Consider the following 17,658-nt stretch of genomic DNA (forward strand, 5'->3'; position numbering starts at 1 on the left):
CAGATTCCGAGGGAATCAATTCATTCAAGTGAGTGACATTCGAGGTTTGGTATACATTTGAAGTATGTAGCTTTGAAAGCCTATTTGCTGAAAAGGTCAACCGGTCAGACCTTAAAAAAAGTGAGGGACATCGTCAAATTTCTAAGAACTCACACAGCTAATATTCCAATCACGAATTTAAAAATCGATCGATCAGCTTGGATATTCCTTACTCAAATCACTTAACAGCGTCTACCCCGACTGAACCTTGTTTCCGGTATCTGAAAAATAATCATGTAATGGTCTTTTGAAAATTATGATGCTTATCCATCACACTACCACCATCGCTGCGGAATAGTGGGTAATACATTCCAACCCATAACTTCTAAGCCAGAAAACAACATATTTTCGCGAATTCCATCCATAATTTTCTAAGCCGTTGCGTGACCCTCGACAGGGCCTGAGTCCCAAACCTTGGCTGCGACAGCGGTTGCCATCATCAGCGATATGTGATTGGTCTATTCAAATCATGTGACACGAGAATTTGGCGGGGAATACGCACGCCATTTTGTTCCGATTGTCAGCTTGTGTTCGCCACGAGGGAAAATTTGTTTTCACTTCTTGCAATGGCTGGGTCGCCAAAGGAAAATGGTACGATTGTAGTGATATTTGAAGGTAATTTTCCGAAAATAAAGGTTTTGATATGATTTTTTTGTGTCTCTTTAAGAACCTTTCGACGATGCTGTTGAAGAGAGGATAATCAATGAGGAATACAAAATTTGGAAAAAGAATACACCGTTTTTGTACGATTTAGTAATGACTCATGCCTTGGAATGGCCTAGCCTTACAGTTCAATGGCTACCTGACGTTACTAAGTAAGTGGATACTGGTAAACGTGCCATGTAAGCTTTTGGAAAGAGTGCAATCGAAGAATATGTGTCAAATGAAACTTATTATTTATTTGTAACATCGTGTACATTTAGATTGTACCATCAGTATTGTTGATATCAACTATGCCAGAACGGATCAAACTTTTTTAGGAAAAGAAAAAAAAGAAAAATCTAGTATGCGACAAAAATTCTTTCAGCTCTATTAACCGGTGAATTCCCTATTTCCGTGAAACTAAACTTGTGAAGTTTTTTTTTTCAACATTTCAAGCACCAAAAGATTTATGCATTCGTTAGTGTAAACTTTGTCGACAGCTGCAGTCGATTCAGTATGCAATTTGGTAGTCTCATTCCAAACAAAACAGTTTTGGGTAGACTTTAAACTAAGAGGCAAATCATTTTATATTCTGGAGAGTCATGCCTGCTTACATACCTTAGCTTGTTTGCTAATTGCATGAGACTTAGACTTTTTTTTTAATTTCCGGTCTCATGTCCTGGTTTGTCTCTGTCATGTACAGCTTTTCAAAATGATAAGATACCCTGAGGCCAGTTCAGACATCATGCTTTTGCCATGCCGAACTTAATTGAAATTAGGTTCGATTATAGCATGGCAGAAGTGGGACTCTGACTCAGATGTTGGGTTAATGTCTTGTGAAATTCAGCATTTACTGAAGCACCCTCAGCCCATACTCTGTAAAGGAGAATTACTCTCGTGACTCTCCTGCAGATACGCAGTCCTGCCAAAATACATTGATATAGTTTGGGAATTTTGTTTCACATGACAGGGGTACAATATCTGAGTCACAGTCGTGCTAGAGTCATTTGGCATGGCAGAACTTGTTTAACTTAATTGCTTTGCCGAACTTGATTAAAAACTTTTGATTCAGACGCCTTGCTTCTGCCATGCTTTTGTCACAGTTAAGGTTGAATTAAGTTCGGTGTGAGAGAAGCATAATGTCTGAACTGGGCCTTAATACTCTCATTGGCCAATAGTAATGAATGGTTAACGAACTGTCCTTGAAGCATTCAAACAGTTTGCCTAACCGTTCGAATGGATGAATAAATGGTTAGAAAGGTTTGGTCAGCCGTTCGAACGGATAAGTAAAAATTTCACACAGATGCGCAAACCGTTCGAACGGGTAAATAAATAATTTGAACGGTTTGATTAGCCATTCAAACGGTTTGCTTAGCCATTCGAACAGATGAGTAAAAATTTCAAATGGATGGGCAAGCCGTTGTAACTCTCAGAAGTGATTGACATGTTACCTCTCCCTGTAATATTCATACATTATCTATCGAACAGATAATAAGAATACTCAAACCAATCGCTTAGAAGTTTTCATCTTGATCTAACACCGTATTATTATAACTAACAATCAGATCATGGGAGTTGAATGATTTAACATGGAGCAAGTTTTGCATTGTTTAATTGCTTAACACCTTTTTAATGGTTCTCTTGATTGAAAATGTAAAACTGTCTTTTCAACTGTTTTACTTGCAGGCCAGATGGAAAAGACTACTCAGTACATAGAATCATTCTTGGAACTCACACGTATGTCAAGCTTATTTTTTGTCCTACACATTTTTCCCGGTAAACAAGCAAACAGTTTATCTCAATACTAACTTGATAATCTATGGATCTCATATAGCCTAATTTACTTCCCATGACTTACTATAAGTCCAATTTTTAGGTCTGATGAACAGAATCACTTAGTCATAGCAAGTGTACAAGTCCCTAGTGATGATTCTCAGCTAGACACAAGCCATTATGACAGTGAAAAAGGAGGTGAAGTACCCACTTTACTACTTTCATTTATGAGTATCTTATCATACAGAAGTTTTGATGAATTAGAGATATTCTTGGCATAATCCTTTGAAGGTTTTGTGTGTATGTATTACTTTCCAGTATATTTCTAGAAAATTTATTTTGTTCAATCACTGTAAGCAAAAACATTTTTAATATTTAGGATAGTTATCCGTTTCTTATTTTGCTGTGTTGTTTTTGATTGAGATGCACCATCCATGCTAGCCTGTTTTCATTGAATTTTACCAATGAAAGCATATTAAGCAAGCAAGGAGAGTGATAAACAATTTTTTATCTATATACATGTTCTCCATACAGTTCTCTATACATTTCCTAAGGTGCTGACAAGGAGAATTTGTTCAACAATCAGGAGCTTCTGTTGTTGGTGATCATTTCCTTCATTCTTGTAACCTTAAGCATTAAGGTCATGGAAATAAAAGATATGATCACAAACTCAATAAGCTCTTGATTGTTAGATAAATTATCCTTATAAGTACCATTTCCTTTTACCATCTATGTGTCAAAATGTCTGTGCTTAAGTTCCCTTCTTGTTTTACTTCACAGAGTTTGGAGGATTTGGTTCTGTTACTGGTAAAATAGACATTGAAATCAAAATCAACCATGAAGGTGAAGTGAACAGGTAAATAATGAAATGCAGTCACATCTTTTTTGTTTTTTTGTTTAGGGATCCAAATTCAATTTTTCTTAAAGTGGCCCTTCAATTGTAAAATGGTCACCTTCTTCCCCCCTCCCCTCTCTGCACAAAAATATTTAAAGAAAATTATTACTGGTTCTAAATGAAACATACATTTAACTGAGTTGTTTTCTAACTGCTTTCAATAATTTTTTCTTAGAGCACGGTATATGCCACAAAATCCTTGTATTATAGCAACAAAGACTCCAACAGCAGATGTGCTTGTGTTTGACTACACTAAGCATCCCTCTAAACCAGGTATGAATTCTATTCAATTAGGCAAACTTAAGTTGTTTGCTAATTTTATCAAGAATAATGAGAATTCATGGGAAATTTCGTTAATAGGTTGTAATTGAAGGTTGGAGACCAGACCTTAAAATGAAAGAAACATGGCTACCTTGCATAAATATACTGTACTTCTGGTTCATTGATAAATGGATAATGATTTATTGCTGTCAGGCCCAAGACTAAGTGTGAATTTGAATTTTGTGGCAATAGTAAGACATGTAACCATTTTTTTTTTTGACACTGAGAAAAGTACCAGCTTAGTATCAGGGAATAGGAACGATGCAAAAGTGAGATTAAGAGCCTTTTTTCCATTGTGACGCTGGCTTCACTTGTATATTGAGTGTGTTATTGATTCTCATCCTTGTGGCAGGAATTTTTGAGGGACATTTCTAGTTCTCTTCCCTTCATGAGGTTCAGCATTCCATGTTCCTACTGAAGCCTTACACCCTAACATCAGTATGCATATTCTCCATACTGTATTCTTTACATTTCCTAAGGTGCTGATAACGAGAATCTGTTTCAAAATCAAGAGCTTTTTTAGCTGGTGATCATCTTTATTTCTGTGGCATTAATGTTTGATTTAAGGGTGATATTGTGAGGAGAAACTAGTTGCTAGTCAATCTAAGGGGTTAAATAGTTCAATTTGAGTTGCGCATTTCCCTTACAGATCCAAGTGGAGAGTGCCGTCCAGATATTAGACTCAAAGGTCATACGAAAGAGGGTTATGGCTTGTCTTGGAATCCCAACCTTAACGGCAATCTTTTGAGTGCATCAGATGATTATGTAAGTCTTTGAAAAAGAGTTGTAGTTAGCAAAGTCATTTGGTGTGAAAAAAGTTTTTTTCCATTAGAACTCTTTTTGTTGTTTTGTCTATTTATGTCAGTTTTTTTATTTGGTCAACAGACTGTTTGTCTCTGGGATATCAGCAATATAGCAAAGGTGATTAAAATCTAAATTACCAGTAATATACAGGTTTAATTTTTCTTTTTGTTTGTCATGTGGAGATACAGGTAGCTCACTGAATGACTGGCTGCTTCTCTTACAGCCAGACTTAGTTGTTTTGGGTTATGTTGGAAAATATTCTTAGCTTTTTCAGTTATAAAACAATGGCATTTATTTTCCAGAAATTCAAGGGGACCCCAACCTCCTACTCTTTAAAGGTTTAACTAAGATTTATGGTGTTTCATGAATTTTGAACAATGTTTGTTGGGTTAGCTATGGATAGTTTGGAATGCAGAACTCTCTTTAGATTTATTTCTAACCAGCTGGATCTCTGTCTACCCAGGAAGCAAAACAAATGGAAGCCCAGCGTATATTTACTGGCCACACAGCAGTTGTGGAGGTACAGTGCAATGATAACAACAGACCCTTGCTAATTTTTAGATCTAAGATGGAGCCCTGTCTGTTAAATTTTTGGTGGAGAAACTCCGTTCATCGCAAAGAACAAGCAATGTAACTTTAAATGTCATGAGGAATAAAAAGATAAAAGCCAACTTGACATTGATTGTCAGTATGAGTATACATGTATACATTCATGTTTTGAGCATAACACTATATTTTATTTTAGATCAGTGTGCAGCTATCATTCCATCAAGGGGAATGATGCAAAGCGCTGTTCCTAGATAAAATATTCTTCTATGTCCAGAGTTCTAAGTTTAATGTTTGTTTGTGCAGGATGTGTCTTGGCATCTTTTACATGAGAGTTTGTTTGGATCAGTGGCTGATGATCACAAACTTATGATGTGAGTACTGAAGAAAGAGAATTCAGAACAGACAAGATCACTTATTTGATGATACTTGTTCATCCACGTAATGTTAGGTCTGAAACCAGGAAAGAGGTTGCATGTTTAGTATAATATTGGCAGTCATCTGTTGTGATAAGATTTTTACTCATAACGCAAAGTGAGCCATCTTTGAGAAAAAAAAAAAAGGACTTTTTTTGGTGAGAGGCTGTGAAGGAAATTGCAGAAATGAAACCTGAAAAGATTTATGCTTTGATGGGATTCAAATTTGTACCTCCATTGTACAGTTTACTTCCTTGATACCAGTAGGGTGCTACAACCAACAGAGCTTTAAAGCCACAAGTTAGGAGGGAGGCAAATTTTTAAGGGTTCTTTGTTCTTGTTAATGAATCTCATCGCAATAAAATTGAATGAAAAATATTGTGACTTTTGGATAAGATTCAAGAAATGATCTCAGCAGATGAGCTGCAGCTGAAGAAGATGCTGGAAAAAGGTGTGACAAAATTCAGGCACTGATGGGATTAAAACACATGCTTCCCTGATACAACCTTTCTTTACTTGAAAATTATCTGCAGGTCATGATATTCTGTTCTTCCTTTTTATTACGACAAGAGCCATTTTTTAGGTGAAACCCCATATGCTTGCAAAACTCATCTTATTTATGAATAATTCACATTTGTGACTTGCTATTAAATGCTATTTCTTTCTGCAGCTGGGATACGCGCTCAAATAACAGCTCCAAAGCAACACACACAGTGGATGCCCACACGGCTGAAGTGAGTGAAGTGATTGTTGTCCTTCTACACAAAGTCATTAAAAAAATTAAATTTCATTGTTCATTTTTCCCATTTACCCTCTTCTAAAAGTGATTTTGTATTGCTTTTTTTTTTATTTTTTTTTATCTCTTTTGTAGGTAAATTGTCTGTCATTTAATCCATACAGTGAGTTTATTCTAGCAACAGGATCAGCAGATAAGGTGAAAACATTGTATGTTTTAATTGAAGAAAAAAGGGGTTTATTGCAAATTAACTTAGGATTTGCGGCTGCTTTAAGTTGTCTCTGAAAGGGAAAGAAAAGTGATTTTCTTGGTGCACCCAGAACATCAAAACAGGTGATTCAAAATTGTACAAGTCAAGAGAGGTTGTGAGCCTAATTTTATTGTGAATGGTGTACAACTTACAATCCAGTTGATTTAATCTTCCAATATGTATGTTTTGCTATCACTGATCTCCTGCCAAGATCTTGTGTAATTCTCTCAAAGCCTATGAGGAATTTTTAATTGTTTAAAGCAGTGAAGGCTAAATAATGTCTCCTCTACTTATTTAAATTATGTTGTTCTTTTTTATATATCAGACTGTGGCATTATGGGACTTAAGAAATCTCAAACTAAAACTACATTCCTTTGAGTCACACAAGGATGAAATATTCCAGGTCCAATGGTCACCGCATAATGAAACAATCTTAGCTTCAAGTGGCACGGACAGAAGATTGCATGTCTGGGATCTGAGGTACAATGATCACTGTTATACAGTGTGTGTCACTGTTTCACTGTTATAAGATAATCTAAGTTGAGAGGGCTTTACTTGGATGAATGTTACTGAAGCAGACTGTCAGGTTGCTTGAGATTGAAGATGTCTTGAAAAGGACTCTTTTTGGTGACAGTGAGTAACATTTTTACAACTGCTGTTGAAGTTTTCAATTGAGTCAAGTGCTCAGCTTTGATGGTGACAGTAGGAATGGTGTTGAAATTTTAGTAACTGTTTGGTTTGAAGTTCATTTTGATTTCCCTGTTGTTAACCCTTCAGACCCTTACATCAGTATGCTTATTCTCCATACTGTGCTTTATACATTTCTCAAGGTGCTGATAAGGAGAATTTGTTTGGCAATCAAGAGTTTCTTCAGTTGGCGATCATTTCCTTTATTCTCATGACCTGAATGTGTGATTCAGGGGTGTTATTGTGAGGGGAAATTAGATGCTGATCACTCTAAGAGGTCAAAGGGTTAATTAGATACACAAGTTACTGTTCAGTCGTCAATAGCAGTCCTTTTCAGAACTACATGAAAATTATACACCTTTTGTGGATTATTGTAATATGAGACTGACTACTCCTCTTGGATTCAAACTATTGATTGTAACCTCAAAAGCTAAGGTTGTCTCGAACTTTGGCTAAAACAAAGACCTTTTTCAACCCTTTGGAGTTGGAGAAAAAGTTCTCATCATATTTCTCTTTCATAGCAAAATTGGTGAGGAACAGTCATCAGAAGATGCTGAAGATGGCCCCCCTGAGCTCCTGGTATGAAGTACTTTTCATTATTATTTGTTGTTGTTGTTTTTATAATCATTGTCAGTTCCACAGCTATACCAAAGTTCTGGCAAATGCATGACTAAACAGAACAATGAATTCTCATTGTTTGGGAAGGTACACTTTGTTATGCTAGTGTTTCCAAGAGTTTATTTCAGTTTTCACCCTCACTGATATTATTGTGCACACTTCCTCACTTATCTTCTTTTGAAATGTTTTAGTTCATTCATGGTGGTCACACAGCCAAAATTTCAGACTTCTCTTGGAATGCAAATGAACCTTGGGTTCTCTGCAGTGTCTCTGAGGACAACATTATGCAAGTGTGGCAGATGGTAGGTGAAACACAAAGCTGCTTACACATTTTCACATCATTAACCCTTTAACTCCCAAGATCTCATTAGTAATTCTCCTTATTGTCTGCCAAATGATTGTCATAATGTTACTTTTGAGAATTTGGTATCGGATCAATTAGTAAGCCCATAATTGATATTTTTCTTCATGACTTGTCTGCATGATATTAGGCTGATTTAGCAAGACAACAGGAACCTCACTTGACGACAGCGCGCGCAGTGCAAATACCCAAATATGGTCAAATTAGAACAGAATCCAGACTATTCCGCTCGCTCTCTCTTCGTCATCTGACGTTCCCGTCCTGTTGCTAAATCAGCCTATTGTATAGGTATAGTAAGGAGAAATTCTGTCTTGGTCACTCAGGAGTTAAAGGGTTAATATCCATAATTAAGTACATTTGGTGGAAATGGCATTCAACTGAACAAATAAGGTACATTTAATAAACTGATAAAATTTGAGAAGGTTACCTGAGACCACCCCTGGTACCAGTTCTCCGAAGGGTGGATATTGCTATCCAGCAGGTAAATGGTTATCCAGCGTTTGAGTTTTAGCAAAATTTGCTGTGCTATCCACAGGTCACAGATTTTTCTAGTGGAAAGCATTATCCACTCTTTGAACAACCAGACCTCAATGACTACACTAGGTTCTGTGTAAACTGTTGATGGTCCTCTTGAGGGGTGGGTGTGGTCTTGGTGGCTGATTTTTTTTAACAAACTTATTTAGCATTCCATGTGTACAGTTGACTTTTGAACCATGTCAAGTCATCTGAGTGGGCGGAATGCAAAATAGAAATGGCAAGATCTCATAATTACCATAAAACTGACTGGTTACAGATGTTGTTTTAAGACCATTTCTTGTCAGATATTGATATCACTGTACATGAGAACTCACTTTTACACACAAAAAGTAAGTTTTTCTAAGACAACTGTCAAAGTTTGACAGTTGTCTTAGGTTGAATTTTTCACGTGAAGATAGTGACTTTCCTGTATTTACAGTTTTCACCCAGCCTGTTAAGTTTAATTCTGTGACCCATTAGAGTGAGAAGACAGGTTGCATGAAAATTTGCTCAGTTTACGAAATACCAGTTTCTCATCAGCCATATACCTGAAATAAGTTGACATCTTTTTTTTTTTTTTTTTTTTTTTAATTGATCTCAATGTTTTTTTTTCCTTTGTTTCAGGCTGAAAACATTTATAATGATGAGGATCCTGACACTCCAGCCTCTGAGCTTGAGTCAGGTGCATCATGAAAGTTCTTGAGAAAATAGCCTATCAGTTAAAATATCATCTGTGAAAATCCTTTTAGCCTTGTACTGTGTTAAACTATCCTTATCAGAAGCAAAGTTTCTCAAAGTAGTCTTGTAGAGGAGGCCTTTACTACCCTAATTAGCGAACCCAGTTCTTTCTTCATTTAGGAAACACTTAGGCGGTGAGATCTAGTAAGGTTGTTTACACTGTAAATTTCTCCTCCTTCAACAACCTCCACATCAACGGCGAGAATAATCTGAGTCATGTTAGTAAAATTACAATCACTTTTATGGAAAACGGCGTCTTATGGACTGAAGCTACATGGTTTTTTGACAGGGGAAGCTCAACGGCAAAGGAGTCGCTAATACCACACGCAGGCTGTTTACAGTTGGTGTTATAGCTATCGGAAAAATTCGGAGTTTAGATCAGAATCTTTCTGTGATGTTAGCGCGCTCTGCTGCTAGGTTGTTCCTAGTCAATTCATACTGTACAAACGACATTTCCTGGTGTTAAGGGAAAGGCTGCACACCTTCCTTGTGGTAAAACTTGGATTTTTCTGTTAAAGAAACCCTAGATGAGCTGTCACTATTCTTACCAATCAGTAAGAGTGTTAAACTGTTCTATTGAAGAAACTAAAGAGGTTTTGTTCGTTTATCTCTGAAACAGAAGCGTGGGTGTACTTTTCAAATGCTCGCGAGTTGACTTTTACTTTATAGGATGCATTTACAACTGCAATTAAAAGTTTACCATCACAAACTACATGTGACATCTTCAGTGATAAACAAACTAGCTTATTACTACTTATAATCGATACAAGTTCAACTGAAAATTGAGATAAGAAGTATTCTTACGTTTGTGAAACAAACGTTCATATAACCAGTTATCTGGGCTCAGTTGAACACGTTTAGAGCGCTTCTCCATTGAGTGTCATAAAAACAAAACCAAAGTACTGTATTTAAGTATTTACAAAGGGCGAACAGAGAGAACGAAGATATCCTGAAGAGTTCACGAGAACTCAAGGTAAAAACAAGCAATCCAAGTCATGATTGGTGTTAAGTAGAGAATGGCGTAAGCCTCCTGTATAATGACTGTTGTTGTTGTTATTATCATTATTATTATTATTATTATTATTATTATTATTATTATTGTTATTACTATAGTAATTTTCTGGGCCAATCACAGAGCGAAGTAAAGCAAAAGCAAGGCAATCTCGGATTACTTTCGACACTCAGTTGAAAATTGCCCTAAAAACTGATGATGTTATGGCACCAATTAGCAGAGGGAAACGCAATCCGAACGTGTTCACCCCATTCACACAGAGCTTGTCGTCATTGTCGTTCATAAAAGTTATCCTGCCCTCTACGCCTGTCATAATGGGCGATTTTGCCTTGAAATAGTTTGCAATCACTCTGTCGACGGTAATGTTACCAACTTGATGAGAAAGTTTCTTCTCGTCAATGGCAGTCAGACCCGCTCCACCTCGGACAATGTAGGACGAGAGGATCACTTTGTAAACAGTGGACAGGACTATTGGTTGATAGGAAGGGAATCTACAGGAAGCACAGCGGACCTGGATTTCTACGACTCGGCTACCTTCAGGCTTTTTCATGTCGTACTTTACTTTGAGTCCTAGAAAGTAGTGAGAAAAAGTTTATTGAACCCCTCTCTGGAGCATGCATCACTTTAGGCAACGTTATTTAGCAGTCAAAATTTATCGCATTCATGTAACTACGTTCTACTCGCCCATCGACGAGTACCTGCAAACCAAAACCTGATCAAACACAATGCCCAATCAGAACAGAAGAGCTAAATAATATCAAACTATTAGAAGCGCGGGAAAACGCGGGTGTCCAAGTTGCGGCTGCTTTAAGTTTTGTATCTGATTGGTTGAAAGGGCGGCACGAGTTTTCTGGACCAATCGGAGGGCGAAGCAAAGCATACTCGATGCAATTCCTGGCTTTCGATTGAAATTAACCCAAATGATGTTTAAACTTGAAGAAAAAAGGACACAATTACCTGAGACTTGGAGAAATGAATTGCTGGGGTCGTTCTTATCGTACAATGTAGCTACTTGTTCGAAGACCAGCGTAAGATCCTTGCCCGTGAGTTCCACAATATCGACAGTATTTCTATACGGGAAGCTGTTCACAACGTAACCGTAAGTGACAGCTTCTGTGCAGGAGAAATATAAGCGGGAAAAAAAAATCGGTTGAAAGATCTTGATGCATGAAATTAAACGAGCTCGTGTCAGTTTGTGAATACTGAAAGTATCTGGCTGTAAATAATACGATTTTATTTTTAATTTCCTTTCCTTACATTCCTCGTAGTTTTCTTCTCTCGAAATTATTCCCCTTCGAAATATTCAAGAAAAGTACCCCGCCCAGAAAAGACAATTTTGTTGAATACAGCAACAAGACTTGTTAGACATATATTTTGAGAAAGGTAACTTTGATTAGATCCTAAACCGGTTCTGCGAAGAAAACGTTTCTTCAACTTAAAATCTGCTCCGTCGGGTAGATACTCTCTTATTTTGTGACGCAATTACGAGCATGGAATGACAACCACCTCTCCCCCTTTCTCTTAATAAACATACTCTTACTCAGCCTCGTTCCAAGGGTCCTCTCTCGAGAAAGTATTTTCTCGCCAATAGAAGAGAGAGGACCCTGGGAACGAGGTCAGGTTGACTTTTACCTTGAGCACTGACGAACATTGATGCTGTAATGCTGCCACTATTCTGAAGTGCAATACTCGCTTCAGTCCACTGAGTTTCACTGGCAGTCAGGTTAGCGTAGTGGAAAACAAAGGCATCCGTAAAAAGGTTACCCAAATTGCATTCTTTCAACAGACAGTCTGGTTTTTCAGCGTTGAGGAAGACGAAACTCGTTCCCACTTTAAACTAAATTGTAAAAACGTTTTTTTTTTTTTGTCATTTTAATGTTGCATGATCTCGTATTTATGTAAAGTGAAGTGCTTACGTGGCCTGTTCAAAGCAGACTGCAAGAAACGTGTCACACATGAACTTGGTAATGGCCTAACTCACTGAAAATTTCCGTGTAGCTCATGAATGGAGAAGCATGGCTCATGAATGGCGAGCGGAATCCAGAGGTCTAAGGGTCGACTCCTAATAGGATTTCAAAAAGTTTTTCTTTGTTTCGCGTTCGTGATAAGATGAGAAATCATCTCACCTCATTTTGAGTCGTTAAGTTTTTAAGTGTTTAGTTTTTTTAGTATTTTTTTCATTCGTCTTTATTTCTTTTTCTTTTCTTTTCTTTTTACCCAAACAGATTCCAGGTTTGCACAGCGAATTGAAATCCAAGCTTTAAACCTGGCAGCTCCCTCTGATACTGACTTATGAAGCTCATAAACAAGAAGTGATACTCACGTCAACAAGTTCGGTCACTTTAGCCTTCATCTGTTGAACTTCTCGCTCTATTGTTGGATCCTTCGCAACCGAATTGTTTAGTATTATGGGATTCCCATTCCAGGAGGTAAGTTTACCATCACCATCAAACTCGACGTTTAAACGTCCTAGATATTTACCGTACATATAATCTTGAACAACCAACACTTTACCATCAGGGTCACTGTCTGGGGTAATCACTAGAGGATACGGGCCGTAAGGCTTTTGCGTAGAGGGTGGGGTACCTAAAATGTTGCATAGTAGGAAGAAATCGAACAGATTCATGCGAGAAGTTCAGGAATCAGTCTTTATTTGACGCCTCAGAGGGGGAGGGGTGGAGGATTTTGAGGGAGAACATAGTTTTCAGGGCATCAGTCGTCGCCGACAGAATATATAGAGCCGAGGGGACTATAGAAAATTGAGTGCCACTGAAATGACTGTCAGTGAGGGTATCAGAAGAATATTACAGAGCCTTACGAGAGGTATGAAAAATTTCATATCTTCCCCCCCCCCCCCCCTCATCTCCACCTGGAATGGAATTGAGCCATCGGATGTAGCGGAAATATATGAAGCTGGAAATTAGTTATACTTTCTTTCGCGGAAGCGTCGAAATTCGATGTCTACCGAAATGGAAGATACAATTGAATAGAATCCTTAGAGCGATAACATTTACTTCTTGGCGAGATCTTGGTAATAAATATCACATAATTTACAGAACAAAGGAAATCTATATCTTTAAATGTTTGGTTCTAATACGACTATTACCTGTGTAAAGGAAGGTGTTAGTATGTCCACCCACCACTATGTCGACTCCATCCACTTCTTTAGCAATTTTCTTGTCCATATCAATACCAGAGTGGCCCACAGCAATGATCTTATTGATGTTCTGCTTTTTTAGCTCCTGCACAGCACTCTTGAGTGATTCTACCTCGGGTAGAAATTTCACGTTTAGTCCTGGGCCAGGTTTGGAAACCCTTTCATAGACAGATGTAAAAAATGTATCTTAGTAAAAACGTCAAAGAAGGTGTTTTCTTAGTTCATAATCTGTTTTTCTTAATATGATGGATAGTGTATAAAGCATATACAAATTTGAGAATGCATAAAACAACTTTCTTCTTCCCTGAAGCAACTAGTCTCCTGCTTCTTATCGTCAGCGTGGCAACCTTAATTGGCCACTACGTTGCGCTACATTCCAACTAAGATATTCCAGCGAAGGACAGGAGACTTGTGTTTTTTTTTTTCTAATTTTACGTGCAGTCAGTTTCTCAGTCAATAATAAGTCAAAGCTGTGACATTACCATTCTGTAAGAAAACAAATTTCGTGATCGACCACGTTCGCAGCAAAAAGGCTCTAAATCTTTGCTCTGCTTAATTATTTTATTTATTTACTCATTTGCTTCTTCGTTTATCCGCCTGGTTTACTACTCTCAGGCTTTGGTCTTTCAAAATATCTGAGTTTATGCTCATTTCGTACATTAAACGATATCGATCCTATAGATCGACTGCAAACCATCTCTCGGCCACAAATGTTGTGTATGAGCCTGTGTGCAATCATTATTATCGCTGAAAGACGCGCGTTTTTCCGACCCCGGGAAGATTTTAGACGAGTCGGGCAGAGGTTTGCTAGGGGTCTGGCACTAATAATGAATGCTAGCACCTTACCAGACCTCTCGCCGACTCGTGTTACTCTTAGTCTCATACTTTCCCGCGGGCGAAGAAACACTCTTGCCGAAGCGACAATAAAGAGGGCTTACTCGCAGTCACTTGATGAATCATCATCTCTTGACTCTGAGTGTACTGAGCCCTTCAGGAATTCTCTACTTGTTTTAATATAAAGCACTTGCGCGCATAATTCCGCCAGCTATGCAAGTTATTAGAACATTTGCTCACTTTGGCGTTTTTTGCAGTACATATCCCACAATTCCAATTTTTTCGCCTCCAACGTCAAAGACCTTTGACCTAACAAAGAGTGGAGGCAACTTAGGCCAGCTCGGCTCCAAGGAGACATTCAAGTTTGAAACCACAACGGAGAAATTCACAGCTTTTAGGAAGGCAACGAGATTGTCAACACCGTCGTCAAATTCGTGATTTCCGAGGGCCTAACAGAAAGGGAAAAGGAGATTAGTTTACGAGCAGCCCTTTTTCCTCTCAGATTAGTTCGACAAGCGAGCAGGAAATAAAAATTAAGAAATAGCGCCTTGTTCTTGTTTTGGGTTCGGGACAGGAGTGTTCAAGATCTTGTGCAATCACTAAGAGATTTTAAGTAATACTGAGAGTATCTATAGAATACTTAGTTCTTTACATGGACTGGAACAGGTCGACGGTGTATTTTCTTCCATGCTCTTACAAGGACTTCTTCGATTTCCGGTGGTCTGCTCTGTGCAAAAATTTAGAGATTTGGAACGAGAACGAGAACGAGACGCGAGGGAGACAGGGTGTGTTTTGGGAGTCTCTTGGAGTCTCTTGGAGTCTCTTATCCTAGCTCCTTTTCTCCATAGGAAACTTTGCATCGCCTGCCCATCGTCAAAAGACTGGCAGTCCGGATTACTAGCAACCGTTGGTAAAGAGTTTCTGAGGGACTGGGGTGGGCTTAAAACTCGAGTTCACTCAGTCTAGTTTTGTTTAAGAAACTCTGTGATTAGCGACCGCTTAATTCGTAACCTACAAATTCTGCCTTTTTGGAAAGTATTTGTGAACAAAGGTCCCCGCTAAAATTCTAGCACAGGCGCAAAGGGCACTCACGACAACTTGCGTGAATCGATGTCCTCGATCGATGACAGGCCTCGGCTCACTAATCATGCTATTTAAACCGGTATGAATTAAAGTGGAAAAAAAAACTGTATACCATGGCGTCGTATCCAAGTTCATTCATGAATTTTCTTGAAGCATTTCCACGATAGGCTAGATACCACAGCGTTCCCGTAAACACGTCTCCGCCAGAGAGAAGCAGCACGTTTTTCTCCTCCCCTCGAATCTTTTTTATCATAGTGGCTCTCCTCGCCACTCCACCAAAACACTCTCCTGCTTTTGCCAATCTCGGGAAGCAAAGGCCACCGCTGGTGTCTGTTTCTTCGAATCGGCCATGATGGTCGTTCGTGTGCAATACAGTCAACGAATATCCATGAACCATGGAAAATCCAAATGATATCAGCAGTACAGCGGTGAATGCTTTGAATAGCAAGACAGCCATGCCGAACAGAGCCCGATTTAGAGCCAGTCGTACCTAAAAAATTCAGATATTATTTTGAGAAATTGGAGACGCGTATATACTTTTTAGGTAACGCCAGTACGCGCTTAAAATGGCCCTGTATTTTTGTTACGGTACAAAGGCCTGACGATGATCTCTGAGGAGATAATAAGATTTTGTAATGCGCAGCTGTAAAATAGTAAATTTCTATTTGCGAAATATTGAATTAATAAATATCATTATTATTAAGATTCTGTGTCTAAAATGGAATAAAAAAAATTGAAGGTCTTTTGTTTTCTGTCACAATACCTTCTCGTTACCAAAATACACAACACTTTCCCGTTTCCTCATGGTTTTTTTCCCTCTATTCATCTTCATGCGACGGGGAAGTGCGGAGAGTAACTGGCCATTATTGTCTAGCTATCACCTTAAAAGATGTGTCTGCGATATTTATCGTGTTATTTATTTATGTTGTGCATTGTTAATTGTGTCGTACAGACGTTATGTAATGCTGTTTATATGTTTTTATATGAGAGATCAGGTCATGTAAACAAACCTCAAAACCAAAATTAGTGCGTTCAGCTAAAAAATTTCTCACGCTTCGTTGGCTTTTTTTCCTTAATTCACTCACATTTCTAAAAGATGTCCGGTGTTTACAGTTTTAGGAGCTTTACAGTAACGCCTTTGACTTCCAGGATTGTTCAGTATGTAAACTCTCCCTAGCGTTTTAATTCATCGTTAAGTGGATAGGTTTTAAGAACTGCACGAATAACAACATCCAGTCCAGTCCAGTCTAATTTTTGAAAAATAGCAGAATGTTGCACTTTTTCCAAGAACGGTATGAACGGACTTGACATGGAAAAGACTTCGCAGCGCCTGTTTTTTCCTTTTTTTTTTAAGTGAATCAAAATTGAAGGCTTAGAGAAGAGTTAGCTCATGTACGGTGGTAATTTACAATACTGAAGTACTGTTATTAAAAAGGTGATCTTGTTATTCCTTTTTTTTTTCGAAGCGAAAACAAACTTAAAAAACACAATAGTCACTGATAATCACCCGTTGCAGTTATACTAAACACTTTTCTCATCGAGCTCATCGATTATAATTGTCAATCAAATTCAGCGACAAGGTAACAAAATGACTTAATGGTTACACAACAAATAAACGCTTTAAAGCCCCAAAGTCCCGCCTCCACTATGCGCCAATTCTAAGGCTTATACCATATTTAGTTATTAGCAGGTGGTTTTATGCCATTGAAAATCATTTGACACCGCAGCTGGGGGAAACTTTGGAAGACTTGTTACACAATCTGTTTAATATAAGAAGTGGTTTAATTATGCCCGCATGAAAATATTATGCACGAAGTTTGAAGAGTCGAGGACTTCCAACAGTGCATTCGAAGGGGCATCTTGATAACGCATCTTGGAGAGGCAAAGTAAGACTTTTATTTTTATTCACTAAACTAAAAGAAATGCGATCCGATACAACCCATCATCGGTGCGATACTAGTCGTCATGATGCTTCACTAATTGTAAGTTACCGAGAACTCTCGCAATGAATAACAAAACGAAGAAGGAAAGATATGTTGGTTTAAGTTAGCAGTGTGTGATGAGCTTCTTAAAGATGATTTTCGTCGATGCTTAAATTCATTTTTCATAAATTGATCCTTGAATCAGTATAAGATACATGTTACCACGAAAATTTATTACAATCATAACATTAAAAACTTTAAATTAGTCAACAACGTACACTGAATGCGCTTAGGTTATTTGCTGTCTT

At 38.0% G+C, this 17,658-nt stretch overlaps 2 protein-coding genes across 3 annotated transcripts; one reads left to right on the plus strand and one right to left on the minus strand.

Annotated features, from left to right (window-relative positions):
- The first annotated feature begins 522 nt into the window (after window positions 1–522).
- On the plus strand, window positions 523–10,054 carry LOC131777046 (histone-binding protein RBBP7). Of its 2 annotated transcripts, none has more exons than XM_059093260.2 (16): window positions 523–630; window positions 707–854; window positions 2,368–2,418; window positions 2,546–2,652; window positions 3,235–3,310; window positions 3,525–3,622; window positions 4,320–4,435; window positions 4,556–4,591; window positions 4,938–4,994; window positions 5,327–5,394; window positions 6,107–6,170; window positions 6,308–6,370; window positions 6,748–6,902; window positions 7,631–7,688; window positions 7,919–8,029; window positions 9,229–10,054. In XM_059093260.2, the coding sequence occupies exons 1-16, from the start codon at window positions 606–608 to the stop codon at window positions 9,295–9,297; spliced, it is 1,302 nt and encodes a 433-aa protein (XP_058949243.1). In that variant the 5' UTR covers window positions 523–605; the 3' UTR covers window positions 9,298–10,054. The 2 variants fall into 2 exon arrangements, with proteins under 2 accessions (XP_058949243.1, XP_058949244.1); XM_059093261.2 differs by having other exon boundaries at window positions 2,558–2,652.
- A 465-nt stretch (window positions 10,055–10,519) lies between these two features.
- Window positions 10,520–16,298, minus strand: LOC131777056 (snake venom 5'-nucleotidase-like). The gene is made up of 8 exons (XM_059093268.2): window positions 16,192–16,298; window positions 15,541–15,918; window positions 14,586–14,794; window positions 13,461–13,669; window positions 12,678–12,940; window positions 11,987–12,191; window positions 11,312–11,467; window positions 10,520–10,924 (listed from the first exon to the last, which is right to left on the minus strand). The coding sequence occupies exons 1-8, from the start codon at window positions 16,258–16,260 to the stop codon at window positions 10,524–10,526; spliced, it is 1,890 nt and encodes a 629-aa protein (XP_058949251.2). The 5' UTR covers window positions 16,261–16,298; the 3' UTR covers window positions 10,520–10,523.
- Window positions 16,299–17,658: the final 1,360 nt, after the last annotated feature.

This window comes from Pocillopora verrucosa, chromosome 9, assembly GCF_036669915.1.
Source record: "Pocillopora verrucosa isolate sample1 chromosome 9, ASM3666991v2, whole genome shotgun sequence".
Classification (NCBI taxonomy): Eukaryota; Metazoa; Cnidaria; class Anthozoa; order Scleractinia; family Pocilloporidae; genus Pocillopora; species Pocillopora verrucosa.